At 58.5% G+C, this 13748-nt stretch overlaps 1 protein-coding gene across 1 annotated transcript in view; it reads left to right on the top strand.

Annotated features, from left to right (window-relative positions):
- Window positions 1-522: 522 nt before the first annotated feature.
- Window positions 523-13748, top strand: part of CLUH (clustered mitochondria homolog) — a 32713-nt gene continuing 19487 nt past the window's right edge. The window contains exons 1-3 of the mRNA XM_064729052.1: window positions 523-678; window positions 11805-12001; window positions 13457-13628. Coding sequence (XP_064585122.1) covers window positions 564-678; window positions 11805-12001; window positions 13457-13628 — 484 coding nt within the window. The 5' untranslated portion in view covers window positions 523-563. The remainder of the gene's footprint in view (window positions 679-11804; window positions 12002-13456; window positions 13629-13748) is intronic.

The following is a 13748-nucleotide window of genomic DNA, read 5'->3' as shown; positions in this document are numbered from 1 at the left end:
CCCAGGCAGGGAGTGGGACCAGGGGTCCCTTCCAGCCCAAACCCCGCTGTGCTGTGCTCCATGAACGCCCCGGGCCGTGTCCGTGTCCGTGCCCGTGTCCGTGTCCGCGGTGCTGCGGGGCGGACGGGCCCGCTCTGCCCGCACTGCCCGCCCCGGGCAGGGGGCACCGCGGGACCCCCGGCTCCGCACGGTGACCTTGCGGCCTCGGGCGGGACGCCGGGGGCCGGTGACCTTCCCCGGGCTTTGGGGGAGTCTCCCTGGGCCGTACCCCGAGTGCCGCGGGGCCGAGCGGGGCCGAGCCGAGCCGAGCCGGGCTGTGCGGCGCCGGGCGGGGCCGGGCTGTACGGAGCCGAGCGGAGCCGAGCCGAGCCGGGCCGGGCCGGGCTGTGCGGAGCCGGGCCAGGCCGAGCGGAGCCGAGCGGGACCGGGCGCTGCGCGCGGCTTGCGGGCGCGGCCCCTTTAAGGCGCTGCCGGCGCGCAGGGGTTGGGCCCTGGCGGGCGCCGTAGCGGCGGCGGGGCCGCACCACGTGGGCGGGCGGACGGCGCTGTCCTTCGGCGGGCCCATGGTCATCCGAGCGGGCGAGATGCCGCCGGCCGCCGTGCCGGCCGCGCAGGGCGCCGAGCAGCAGCAGCCGGCACCCCGCGACAGCCGGCCCGCCGAGACGCAGCAGCGCCCCGGTAAGGAACCGGGCCGGGGCCTGCGGCGGCAGCGCGGGCCGGGCTGCGGCGCCGGGGATGCCCGTCCCGAGGATGCCCTGAGCAGCGGTGCGAACCCACCGCTCCCTCTCCGGCGCCGGGGCTCTTGGCTGCCGCCGGGAAGGTCGCGGGGGTGTGCGGGAGCGGGGCCGAGGCCGCGGAGGGGAGCCGGGCCGGTTGCGGCAGCTCGGGCGGCTCGTCCTACCCGGAGCCAGCCCGGCGGAGCGGCCCGGGTGCGCCCCGCGGCGGGGCCGTGCGCCCGCGGCCCGGGGGCTCCGTTCCTGCCGGGGAGTCGCGCCGGGGCCCCGCGCCCCCGCCCGCCCCAGGAAGGCTCCCGGCGGCGCCGGGGCTGCGCTGGCTGCCGAGGCCGGAGGCCGCAGCGGGGCCGGGCCGCGCGGTTCCGGGTGCCGTCCCGTGCCGCAGCGGGGCCGGGCCGCGGCCGGGGCCCGGGGCAGCCGCGGGGTCAGGCGGGGCCCCGGGCCTGGGCGGGCCCGTCCCGGCGCAGCGGGAGCCCCGGGCCCGGTGAAGGTCACCTTCATGGGGCCGCTCCACCGCGCGGCCGCGGGGGGGCCCGGTCGGGAGCGCCGTAACCGGCCCGCGGGGAGCTCTCGGCCCGGGGGCCTCTCCCGGAGCCCGTGGGCGCGGCGGGCGCTCCCGGCCCGGGCTGCAGGAGCCGAGCTCGTTCCGGGCACCGCGTGGCGCTGCCCGCGGGCGGACATGCTGGTCCCGGGGGTGGCGGGCAGCAGAGGGCTGGGTCCTCCTGCAAGTTCGGGCTGCGGCCGCCACTGACATGTTAGACAATACTCATGCAAGAGCTTTCCTGGAAAGGGCAGAGGCTTGTTCGACATCTCAGCTGGAAATTGCAGGTTTAACTAGTTACTTGCCGGCTGTTCTTGCTCTGTGTCGGAGCCTGAGTGGCTCAGGCCAGGCTCAGGGACAGCGTGCACACCTCCATGTCCTCACTGTTCTCAGTGCCAGCTCCTGGGCTGGCACCGACCCTGAGATGCCTCCAGCTGCCCTGGGTGTGCTCTGTTTGGTGTTTGTACCTTCAAGAGCTTAGGAGCCTGCGCGCCCATCTCAGGCTGAGCTCTGTTCTCTGGTCTCTAAAGCAAAAGGCATGGAAGCAGTGTGGCTTGTGGCTGGCCTTCGTCCCGAGGCACGTGAATCCCCTGACTGACCCACACGTCGCTTCCATCCCCCGCTGGTTTTATGGTGGATTTTTGAAGTTTGTCACCTGAAGCAAAGTTCACTGGCGTTCGGCAGTGGAGCAGGTTGGATGCAGTTCAGCAGTGGGAAGCTCAGTGCTCGTAGCCTCCCCCTCTCACCCCCGCGTTGGATTTTGAAGCAAGTATCACGCCTGTAGTGCCAGCAACCAGGTTAAAAAGTTATGCAGTGTAATCTCTGCTTCTCCAGCCACAATTGATTGCTGAGGGAGGGTGGAAGGTGAAAGAATACTCTCGGCATGGCACGTGGAGTCCGGGGAGGAGCAGAGGAAGGTCTCGCCTGAGAGCAGGGCCAGCCTGGCCACTTTGGCATCCGCCTCACAAGCTCTGGCTCCTGGGTTCTGCTGTTCCCACTGCTTGTGTGCCCTGCAGAGCACCTCTGTAGGCAAGCACTGGCTGTGTCTGGGGGCAGCTCTCAGTACCTGGAGTCATGGGCAGGCTGTGAGTGGGCTCCTGGCTGCAGAACCCCCCTGAGCTGTGCCAGGCACCCAGGCTGCCGTGCTGGGCTCTGTGCCAGCTGAGAGGGCTGATGGCTGCTGCTCTCTTCCTCCAGCCTAGAAACTGTTGAGGCTGCTCTGACCTCCTGAGTGCAGAAACACACAAGCATGGACAGTTGGCGTTCCTGTAATGATTTCTGATGGGGTCGGTTTTGGGTTGTTACCTTTGCTATCAGCTGGTGTGAGATCAGACAGCCATTGTGTGCAGCCTTTCTTGGATTACTTTTATTCCTAGTCTTCTCTGCATTAGAACAAGTTTCTCACATACAAGTTTAGTAGTGTTTCTAGCTACTGCAAAATGCCTTCAACTTTGCTGCGCCCAGATTAGTTTTCTCGTGGCTCAGTCCCTCTGTCCCCGAGCTCCCCAGACAGCCCTGCTTTCAGACACATCTTCCGTTAGAGCAGCGGAGAATGCAGGTGTTAATGGAAAGTGCTGTGGAGGCAAGTGTAGCTGTGCACTAGCAACAAGGTCAGAAGGCTGATTCTTAATCTGGGGATCTGCTATCGCTGTCAGTTCCCCAACCTTGGAAGTTTAGTGGTGTTTTGGAAAGGACTGAATTGCTGGCCATCGGGGTTTTTAATACACAGCTCTAGCAGGCTTGGGGGGGACAATTTGGAGGAAAGTTGTGCAAGAGAAATCTGATCACTGCTACAAGGTTAAGAAGAGGAAAGGACTGTGATAATGCAGCATCTGCGTGGCAGGATGAGGGATGGGAACCCGAGGGAATTGTGTTTGGGGCGGTTCTGCCAGTGGGATAAGAGCTCAGCTCCCACTGGAAGCTCTCTGCTCTGCCTGAGCAGCCTTGCTCCTGGGTTTCCCAGCTGAAAAGTGGAAGTAAGTAGGTCAGGAACACGCACTGAGATAAATCCACCTGCAGACTCAGAACTGCCTCCTGCACAGTAAAACCAGCACCATGTTGCAGAGTCCTGTGTTTACCTTCATTGTCTGTACATGACTAAACTTGGCAGCACACTTCTCTTCTGGCACAGCTTCCCAGCACTTGCTTTGCTTTCCCTGCATTGTGCTCCATTGGTTGTGCTGGAAAGTTGTTGTTTCTAGAAGCTTTACAGGTCTGAAGTTCGTGCATTTTTTTATTTGCATTTGGGAAGCAATGCCAGTCCTTGGGACAGTGCTTGGACAGTGTGCCAAAGATGAAAACCAGCACGTGGTTCCTCCTGTGGTGGCATTGGCTGTCACTTTTGGCAGCAGGTCAGGTTTTTGCCATAGTAGCAAGGCTCTCTCAGGATTAGCTTTTGGTTGGCATGTTTTTCTAAAAAAGCATTTCCTTAGTTTGTCTTTCACTTTAAAGAGAAAGTCTCTACTCCAAGCTCTTGAAGAGGCTGCAGGCTCAGAGGGGTTGTATGTAGTTATGTGCAATGACATAAAACTGCAGGATCGTGGATCTTGCCCGGAACTCCAGCGGATTGGATTAGCCTGGGACTAGCCCTGCTCCCCAGGCTCCCCACTAGCCAGCCTCCTGCCCTTGGGGTTGGATGAGACTGGCAATGGTAATGTGGGTCCTGGCTGGTAGCAGGCCGTGCCGTGCCGTGCCGTGCGTGCCCTGTCTTTGCTGTGGGTGTCCCCGGAGGCTCAGCTCGGGTCAGGGCACTGAGCAGGCCTGGGTGGGTCGCTCGGTGTGCTGGGGAGGGCTTGCTGCGGGGCAGCAGCTTTGCTGGGCTGCTGCTGGCAGAGCTCTTGCAGAGCTGCAGGAGCTGCTGTCCCCTGAGCCGTGTGTGGCCCGAGGGCCACGGCTGCACTGCAGGGCAGCCCGAGCTGCTGAGGCCATCCAGCTGCCAGACCTCCCCTGCAAACCCTGCCCAGAGAACAGCAGGCTGGTTCCCTGCTCTTGCTGTCCCAGTAGTTTCTGAAACTAAGCCATGTGCAGGGGTAAAGCGCGGGGACTTGGAGGATTATCGGCTGGTCCTTGGTTTCTGTCTGAAATACAATTCCTTCCTTCGGCTCTCTTGAAATTTGAGAAACGTGTTCTTCCTGACACAGTTAATGTTTTTGTTGGTACTGGTCTTTGCACTTTGCATTAGTCCTACTCTGTGCCTGATTTCTGTGATGTTTGAATTGCGTGTTATTGTAGCAGGGTCACCCAGACAGCTAGTTTCAAGGCTAGGTCCATGTAAAGTTTTGGCCAGATAGAAAGTGTACAAATGAGTTTAAATGTAGTTCCCAGATGTGGAGAGTGCAGGGTGCCAGATGCAAAGCAGAAGGCATTTCAGCACCTGTAAGTGCCCCCCTGTAGGAACCTCTGGGTGTCCTGGGGCTTGGCCCTACCCAGAGCACTGCAGGCTGCAGCCTCACCGCGCTCTGCTCTCTCTCCGAGCCAGTCTCAGTGGTGTGAAGCTGCTGAGAAATAAATGCAGAGCTTGTACCTCTGCCCACAGATGTCTTAGAACCAATTTGAGTTTAATGATGCCATTAGAGCAGCTCTAATGTTTCACTGTGGTCTCTTGTTAAAAGAAGTCCTTGTTGTACCTAAAGTAGGAAGTTCCTGGGAAGCTGTGGTTTCCACAAGGGACGCAGCGCCACGTCTCCCACTTTCCCTGATGGGATGTCCTGCGGAAATGTTTTCATTAGGGCCATCTCTTGAGCTAATGCCTATTCATTTAGTAAATTTATTCGGATTCATTAAACTACTTATTTAGCTTCATTTATTATCCAGCTAAAATTTAATTTCCATTTGCTGTACTGACACCAGCCTTCACAGGTTAGAGCTAACACATGCACTCTCGTGAGCTTGCTTTGGCTGCAGTCGAAGAAATGCAGCTCAGCTTCATGAGACCTGACCAGGTACTTCTAGGAGATTCGTCCTCTTCCCAGAGGTCTCTTTGTGAGGAGGAAGAGTTGAAGCTATCAGTACATGTGAAGTCCTTCAAAAATCACAAATCACAAGAGAACCACAATGCTCACGTGATCTGAAAGTTGGTGCTGGCCCATGGCACTGAGGGGTACCCAGTCCTGTGTGTCCAGAGCTCAGGGGCCTGTCCTGTGCCAAAGGAGTGATGCCTGGATGGAGGGTGAGGAGCCCGTGGCCGTGGCACAGCCTCGCTGGAGGTGTGAGCAGTGCCCTGCTTGGCCACAACCTCCCCGGGCCACCTGGTGCTTGGAGGAGGCTCCAGCTCCATAATCCCTGCTTCAGTTGCCATGGTTTTCTTTAAGTAGCATGGAGAGAGGAGAGGTGCTAGGGGATTGCATGTGGTTTTGTGGTTTGCTGTGTTTTATATGGCAGAGCAGCATGAGAGGAGAGAAAATTCATCTAGAAACTACTGACTGGTTCACTGCCTGAATGCTTTGTGCTCGCCTGCTTAGTATGGATGGCTGTGCCGGGCCCGGGCGTGCCATAGTAACTGCCCTGGCCTTGTAATTCAATGCATCTCACTTGCTGGGGTTTGGCACAGCGCTCGTCCCAGGCTGCACTGGTGTGGCCCTCGAGGTCGGGCTATTTATAACTGCCCGGTGCGGGCGGCATCCCCCGAGCGAGCCCGGCTGTGCTGGGCACCGGAGAGCGGAGCCGGGGACAGGGCCGGGGCGGCCGGGCCTGAGGGTGCCCGGCAGCACCTTGGGGAAACTGCTGCAGGCCAGCATCCGGTTCTGGGGAGCACAGGACCTGGGATCCTGCTCGGAGTCAGCGGCTGCGGCTGTGTCCCGCCACGCTGGGGCCACGCAGGCATTGTCTCTGGAGAGAGCGCCTGACGGCGAGAAGGCAGCGTGGGGACTGCAGCGTGTGTGTGGAACACAGCTGACTGTTCTGATCCGCTGCTGCACGAGCCAGGCATGGGAAACAGCCTCTTTGCAAACTGCTGCAGGCAAGTCACCGATCTCCTCTTCCAGCCACGCAGCTCTGGCTCACCCGATGAGAGGTCGCCTCTCTTGCCAAAGTCTCCCACAAGCTGCAGTGTCGTCCCGGAGATGCCAGAAGCTGCCCAATGTGCTGGGCTGTATCCAGACATCATCCCCAGTGAGGCGGTGACTGGAAGCCTGCAGAAGGGCACTGGATACATCCAAGACCTCTCTGAGACCAAGGACAAAGAAGGAATGATGACAGTTTGTGATAAGAGCGGTTCGAGACCTGGCGTTGGCACGGTTGGCCTGCTCCAGCGGACAGAGGCATCCCATGCAGTGACTGTCCTTCCAGCCGACCTTGGGGACAGGCCGGCAGGGCGGGTTGATCATGCTCAGTCACTTGAGGCCTGCCAGAGCTGTGTGAAACTTGAGGACAGCGGCTTAGCCCACAGATGGTGCCGCCGGGAGGAGCACGTGGCAGCAGCTGACGGCAGAGCGGGCCCTGGAGCGCATTCCGCTGGCCAGGGCGAGGGGCGAGCGGCCGTGCGCCCGCACGCAGCCTTGGTGCCTCCGGACAGCGTGCTCGAGGGCACAGCTCCTGCTCCCTCCCCAGGGAGCCCTGGCACACCCTCCTCTGCTCTGCCAGCTCAAACTGCACTTGTGCTGCCTGTTCCCCCTGGTGAGGTGTCACCTGAGGCTCAGAACACAAGTGCTGGTTCTGTGACAGAGCCTACTGCCTGCCCCAGCAGAAGGTCAAGCTCCGATGCTGATTCCCAGGCCCGCGTTCTGCCCTCCAAGCAGCAGCAGAAGAAGAAGAGGAAGAAAAAGAAGCTTCCTCTCCCAGGTGCTGTGTCCTGCTGCATGGAGCCCCCACACCGTGTGCCCCTCACAGGGGTGGGTGGCTGCGTGTGCCTGTGGGATGGGGCAGCACAAAGGAGAGGGGAGGGGTGCAGAGGTGATGTTGTAACTTCACAGGTGAAGGAGGAAGGTGACGAGGTATCCCATCTGGGTGTGTACCGCAAAGGGACCTGTCTGTGCCTTGTTCATGTCAGCAAAGCAAACCTAAGGGCGTTTTGCTTGTCTTTTCCTCAGTTCATAAGCTAAATCCCTCTTTTGTTTGTGACTGCAAACGTGGTCCTTGTAAAGCATGGGAGTGGATCTGCGCAGCCTAGCCTGCAGCAGCTTGGGAAGTGTGCAGCTGTGAGGGACCAGCACAGGGAGCCTTGGGCTTCCTTCAGCTCTGTGCAGGCTGAGGACAGGCCTGAGCTGCAGGGGTGGAGCAGCTCCATCAGCTGTGCTGAGGATGGGATGTTCCTTCTCTTCCTTCACCCAGTGCATTATTGCAGTGCACTGGGGACAGTGGCCCCGGCCATTTGGCCCCTCAAAATGGCACTGGAGCTGATAATAGGAAATGCATTCCAAAGGTTGGTGCTGGTAAAGTAGGGGGTTTAATTTTGAGTTTTGTCCCTCTAAGAATTTCTCCAGTTACTAAATGTAGGGAAGGAAACTCCCCACTGACAGAGCAGTCCCTGCAGACCAGGCTAACTCCCAGCAACACAGTGTCGCTGACTTTTGGATCCAATAATCTTTGAAAAGGATTTGTGTCTGACTTTGGTTTAGAAGATTTGTTTGAACATAAATCAGTTATTAACTAACCCTTCGCAGGATCTGTGCTGTGTGCAGCCAGCAGGCTTGGGTTCAGGTGTGCGCCCTCCCTGGTGCCAGGATCTTTGCAGGGGTTTGCCAGGTGCCGCTGCCACAGCCTGGCTGTGAATAGGAAGCATGATTAAAGTAGGCCCTGTCACCTTGGCGTGTGAACTCCTTGTCCAGGCAGAGATGAAACCTAATCCTGTGTCTGATCCTTTGTGCCAGGTGTGAATGCAGACGGGCAGGTGCAGGTCGGTGCAGCGGTGCCAGGCCACGCTCTGCTCTGTGTGTGTGTGTGCAGGGATTGCTGCACTGTGCTCAGTGCCTGGCTGTGCTCTCTGTGTGCAGGGATTGCTGCGCTGTGCTCGGTGCCTGGCCGTGCTCTGCTGTGCTCTCTGTGTGCAGGGATTGCTGCGCTGTGCTCGGTGCCTGGCCACGCTCTGCTCTGTGTGTGTGTGTGTGTGCAGGGATTGCTGCACTGTGCTCAGTGCCTGGCTGTGCTCTGCTGTGCTCTCTGTGTGCAGGGATTGCTGCGCTGTGCTCAGTGCCTGGCTGTGCTCTGCTCTGTGTGTGTGTGTGCAGGGATTGCTGTGCTGTGCTCAGTGCCAGGCCATGCTCTGCTGTGCTCTCTGTGTGCAGGGATTGCTGTGCTGTGCTCGGTGCCTGGCCGTGCTCTGCTGTGCTCTCTGTGTGCAGGGATTGCTGCGCTGTGCTCGGTGCCTGGCCGTGCTCTGCTGTGCTCTCTGTGTGCAGGGATTGCTGCGCTGTGCTCGGGGCAGCAGTGAGAACATCGTGTTCACCGTGTTCTCACCGTGAGAACACCACCAGCCAGCACAGGCCAGAGCTCGGCAGCCTCTGCCACACCTCGGGTACAAGCTGCAGCTCGAGTGCAGGAGGGTCCTTGCTGGGACACTGGCACATCCCTTGGAATGGCAGGGGAGACCAGAGGTCACAGCCTTTGGTCGAGACCACAAAGCCGCGTGTCGAGGCCGACGTGACCCGGCAGGGATCTCCGTGCGCAGCAGGAGCAGGGTGGTGAGGGGAGGAGCGCCGGGTTTGCCCCCGGAGCGGGTGGAACCGCTTGCCTGTGACTCAGACACCTTCCGTGAGCCATCTGGGGTGCAGCGAGAGCCCAGCCTGACACGGCTGCCCGCCTGGTCGGGGCTTGAAGTGGCAGCAAGGAACGGGAGAGAGAGAGAGGTCTCTGCGGGTGTCCCTAAGGTGTTCCTGTGCCTCCTCCTGCTGTCTCAAGTAGGCTGAAATCCTGTGAAATCCATGAGTGCCCCGTGATGTCCCTCCCTCTGCGCCAGCGCTGCCGAGGCCGCGGCACAGTCGGCACAGAGGGTGAGAGGAACCAGTGACCCACTTTAGGGCAGCTGGGTGCAGCTCTGCTTCCCTCGGGAGCACATCAGGTGAGTCAGCACCCAGCAGGCAGCACGGCCTCCAGGCCAGCTCGTGCTTCCTTGAAACATACCCATTCTGTGCAGAACCCCTCTGGAAAGCCTTGCCTGGCTCACATCCAAGGGTTAGCCTGCTGCACAGCAGATCTTTCTCAGTCCAGACTTAACTTTCATTTCTAAACTTAAGACTCTGCTGGCTGGAGCTTGATCCTCTAGCATAAGGAGACGTGTAGGTGTTGCTTCTGCATGTCTCTTGTCACAAAGTGCAGAGTTGTGCCAGCCCTGCCTTCACTCAAGGAAAAGAGAGATGGAAGGTGTGAACGTGTTGTATTTCTGCAGACTAGGAGCAGTATTCTGATTTCTGAAACACTAGGTAGTTTGGGGATTTTACACCACTGAGCAGTGAAAAGCAGAAGTGTGGTCCTGGGTGGTGACTTTCCCTTGCTGTGTTCAGATTTTCCTGTTTCACTTGGCTTTGCTGCTGAAGGTGTTTGCTGTTCTCCAGAGTGGCGTGTGCATGGGTTGCAGTGCCAGCCTTCCTTTCAGCCAAGTTCTGTCTCCTTTCTGGCTAGCACAGCAGGAACAGAAGTTGAGTGATCCTGCCCTGCTTGGGTGGGCAGGGGCTGGGCCAGGCCTGGCTCGGGCACCTGGCAGGTCATCCTGTCTGCAGTACCAGTAGCCCCAGGTGTAGCATTTCCCTGGTGGCTTGTCTGCACTCCCTCCAGATGCCCACGTGTTCAGGCAGCCCAGGAGTATGGCTGTGCTGGCTGCAGGGTGTGACGAGGGGCTCTCCCCAGCCCTTTGGGCATGGTGTGGTTTTTCTGAAACCACATCTCTTGAGGCACTCTTGCATGGAATGTTTCTTCCTCCTTTCTAGCATGACAGCAGTTTGCTGGAGCCAGAGCCAGGCCTCTCGTCTGACTTGCCCATGGCTTCATCTGTCAAAGAAATGAGCAGTGAGTGCTGGGGACATATGCACAGTGACAGGGACCATGAGCAGCAGCTGCTGAGCTGCTGAAGACAGCCGAGGCTGCCTGAGGTAGCTGCTACCTGCTGCCTTTGGAATGGGTGTGCTCTCATTGCATTTTTGCCCTTTCACCATGTCTCAAGTCAGCCCTGACAGTCATCTCTGAGGGTTTGCTGTTGGCAGTCATTGTCTGGGGCAGGGACGTGACCCTCCATGGGTGCTTTTGCAGGGCTTGTTGCTGCAGCCTGTTGTGCTCCAGAGGTGTGCAGGGGGGAATGGTGTTGCCGTCCCTTTTTGGGCTATTGTGAAGGCTGGATGCCTTCTCTGGGCTGCAGGAGCAGCTGGGGCTGCTGGAGAAGAACTGGCTGTGGTAGGTGCTCAAGCCACAGCAGCAGTCTCTGAGGTGAGGGAGGCTGAGCAGCCGTTTCCCCTGGCGTGGGGACTGGTGCCTTGCAGGAGGTGAGCATGAGGAGGGAGCGACACCTGCCAGATGGAGCTGGCTGCAGGGCTGCAGCCTCGAGGCATTAGCCCTGTGCAGCCTTTTGGAAAGCAGGCTGTTTCTGCTGCCTGGGAAAGCACCCCACCTGCTCCATCTGCGCTGCCTGCAAGTGGGTGCCTGAGAGCACCAAGCTGGCACTGCTGCGTGTGACCCTGGGGTGCAGCTGAGTGTGCTGGGCCAGCCCTGCTGGGAGCACAGCCTGAGGGACACGGTGCCAGCTGTTCTCAGCACCCACTGCCCCGGTCTGCAGGGTGAGGTGATGTGCTTGGGGCAAGGGGTACTCTGCCATCTCCCAGAGATGCTATCAGCAGCTCTTTCCACTCTTCTGACTTCTCCTGGCAGCCCCTTAGTCCTCTTTAGTGTGGTCCCCAGCCTGGTTCAGAGGATGTAGGCTCCTCTAGGAGACTGGCAGCTTCTTAGATCTAATCAGGTCTCTGATGTTATCCAGCTTATTGAAAAAGAAAACAAAGCATTGCAGAGCTGTGAGGTGGGTGCAGAGAGCTCCCCGGCCCTGTGACGCATCTGTCTAAACAAGCACTTAAAATGTCGTCACCATTTTCTTGAATAAAAGTGCTTAGGCAAAGCCTCGCCCTGGCACCATGGGATCTGTGTGAAGTATTTTGGAAATGCAGAGGGTGGCCAAAGGCAGGCAGGGCTGCGGGAGCTGTGGTGTGCCTGCAGAGTAACCGGGCTGCCGCCGGCCTCCCTCTCCCTCTGCTCTCTAACGTGTTGGTGCCGAGGTTACAGCTGCCTCCAGGCCGCAAAGCACCACACACCCTTTTTTTTTTTTTAATTAAGAGGCTTAAGACAGCTCAGTGTGGTGTATACTGACCCATCCTTCCTGCTCTCCTTCCCTCCCCTCTCTGCACATGGTTTGTGGAAGATGCAAACACCGCAGGCAAGTGAGAGCACCTTCATTATGCGGTGAGGGAAGGGCCTGGCACACCTCTGTCTAGTAAACAGCAAGTGCAGAATAAAACCGTGCCTTTTAGCCCCTGATTAGCTCGGGCTTTGCAGTGTCCAGGCCAGTCTCTGCAGCCCAGTGGAGAGGACCTTGTCTGAACCCCTCTGTCCTTGCCCAGAGCACCCGTCTGGCGTGGCACTGATGAATGGCAGCGGCCCGCATGACAGCCTCAAGGGCGACAAGGATGCCAAGCAGAATGGCCACGAGGAGGCTGAGCCGGGAGAAGATGGGAACGACCAGGAGGTCATCGTCATACAGGACACGGGATTCACTGTCAAGATCTGTGCACCAGGGATAGAGCCCTTTTCCCTGCAGGTACCTGCCCTCGCCAGCTGGGGAAGGGAACAGAGGTGGGGAGTATTTGGGCCAGGTCCTTTCAGCCAGGCAGGCGGGCAAGGAGGCAGTGCCTGGAAGGCCCCTGTTCAGCCTCACAGTCTGCACAGCGCCATCAGGCTGCTCACAGCTCCCTGACCTGTCTGTCTTCTGACCAGGGCTAGGTGGGGAAGGAGGCAGCAAAGGATGGAGGGTGCAGGAGACTGCCTGGCCAGTGCCTTGAGAGAAATGAAGGAGGAAGAGACGTGAGCAAGAGGAGCCTGGCCCAGGCCTGCCTGGGCATTGCGGGGACAGGGAGGGTGTTTCATTCTGGATCCCAGGTGTGGAGCAAGGGCAAGGAGAACTCACTGTGGTGTAGCTCTGTGTCCATCACAGAAGGGCTCTGCTATGAGCACAGGGAAAATGGCCTTCCCACTTCTGGGCTGTTCTAAAGCAGTGTTGTGAAAACGTGATTTCTGGGCCTGAGTGAGGAGGGGAAAATCCCTTGCTTGCTCAGCAGTTATGACATGATGCTGCTTCAGGCCAGCCTGGGTTTGGTACAGTGACAGGTGCTAACACAGCTCAGGGAGCTCAAGCCTGAAGACCAAGGGAATGATGCAGTCTCCACTTCCCTCTGCATGGAGAGCTCTGCCTCATGTCATGTGGACAGTGACGTGCTGCCAGGTCAGGATGAGCTCTGACAGGCCTGGTTCATAGTCCCATTTAGCTTGATACTTCACCAAAAGCTATCTGAATGAAGTATATCTCTTAATTTTGGGGAGAGGCATATGGAATCTAAACCCAGTGGGAAGTTCTTATCTGCCCAAGACTGGCAGAGAGTGCAGCAAAATCCCATCCCCTGTGGAAATAGCTGCGTCTCAGACTGGCTTTTTGTCTCCTTTAAATCCCCGTGGCTGTTAGTTTTAATGGGCTAATAATAGCAGGCCTGTTGTTTACAGCAGCTTATGTAAACTAGCCCGAGTGCTCTGGGTTTTCAGCAGTGTCAGTGGTGCTGGAGCAGGGCACGGAGGTGCCCAGGGTGGCTCTGGCCTCCCCTGAGCCCTGTGGAGGTGTGGCACTGGCACAGCTCACCATGGGCAGCATCCAAGGTCTCACCATTAATGTGGTGTGAGTGGATAAGGGTAGAACCCCGCTTCCCCCACCACCTGCTGTTCCTTCAGTGCCCCCTGTCCCGTGCCAAGCGCTTGGTGCAGTGCCTGGCTGTTACACCTCGGGGTGCCAAGCCCCGTGGGGTGGAGCTCAGGGGGCTGACCCTGCCAGAGGTGGCACTGCCCTCCCAGCAGGAGCAGGAGAGATCTTCCTGGAAAGAGAGGTAGAGTCTGCCTTTCCAAGCCTGGAGGGAGAGGTCTGAGAGGTTTTTGATATTGCAGCTGAGGGGCAAAGTTTGGCAAGAGCATGTGGGAGGGCAAACAACAATTGTGCTCTTACCTTCTTAAGGTTTCTCCTCAAGAGATGGTGCAAGAAATCCATCAAGTTTTGATGGACCGGGAGGATACCTGCCATCGGACCTGCTTCTCCCTGCAGCTGGATGGCAACGTCCTGGATAACTTTGCTGAGCTGAAGACGATTGAAGGACTGCAGGAGGGCTCACTGCTGAAAGTGGTGGAAGGCAAGTTCCTTCAGATATGGGAGGGAATGAGTGAGGGTTTTCTTAGGGAGTGATTTTGGCCACCTGTCAGCTCTTTCCTCTGGTTCCATTTTGAGATCTGTGTGCCAAAGGAGTAAGCAA

The sequence above is a fragment of the Zonotrichia leucophrys genome, chromosome 19 (assembly GCF_028769735.1).
Source record: "Zonotrichia leucophrys gambelii isolate GWCS_2022_RI chromosome 19, RI_Zleu_2.0, whole genome shotgun sequence".
In the NCBI taxonomy this organism is placed as follows: domain Eukaryota; kingdom Metazoa; phylum Chordata; class Aves; order Passeriformes; family Passerellidae; genus Zonotrichia; species Zonotrichia leucophrys.
This window is presented reverse-complemented; position numbering and strand designations above follow the sequence as displayed.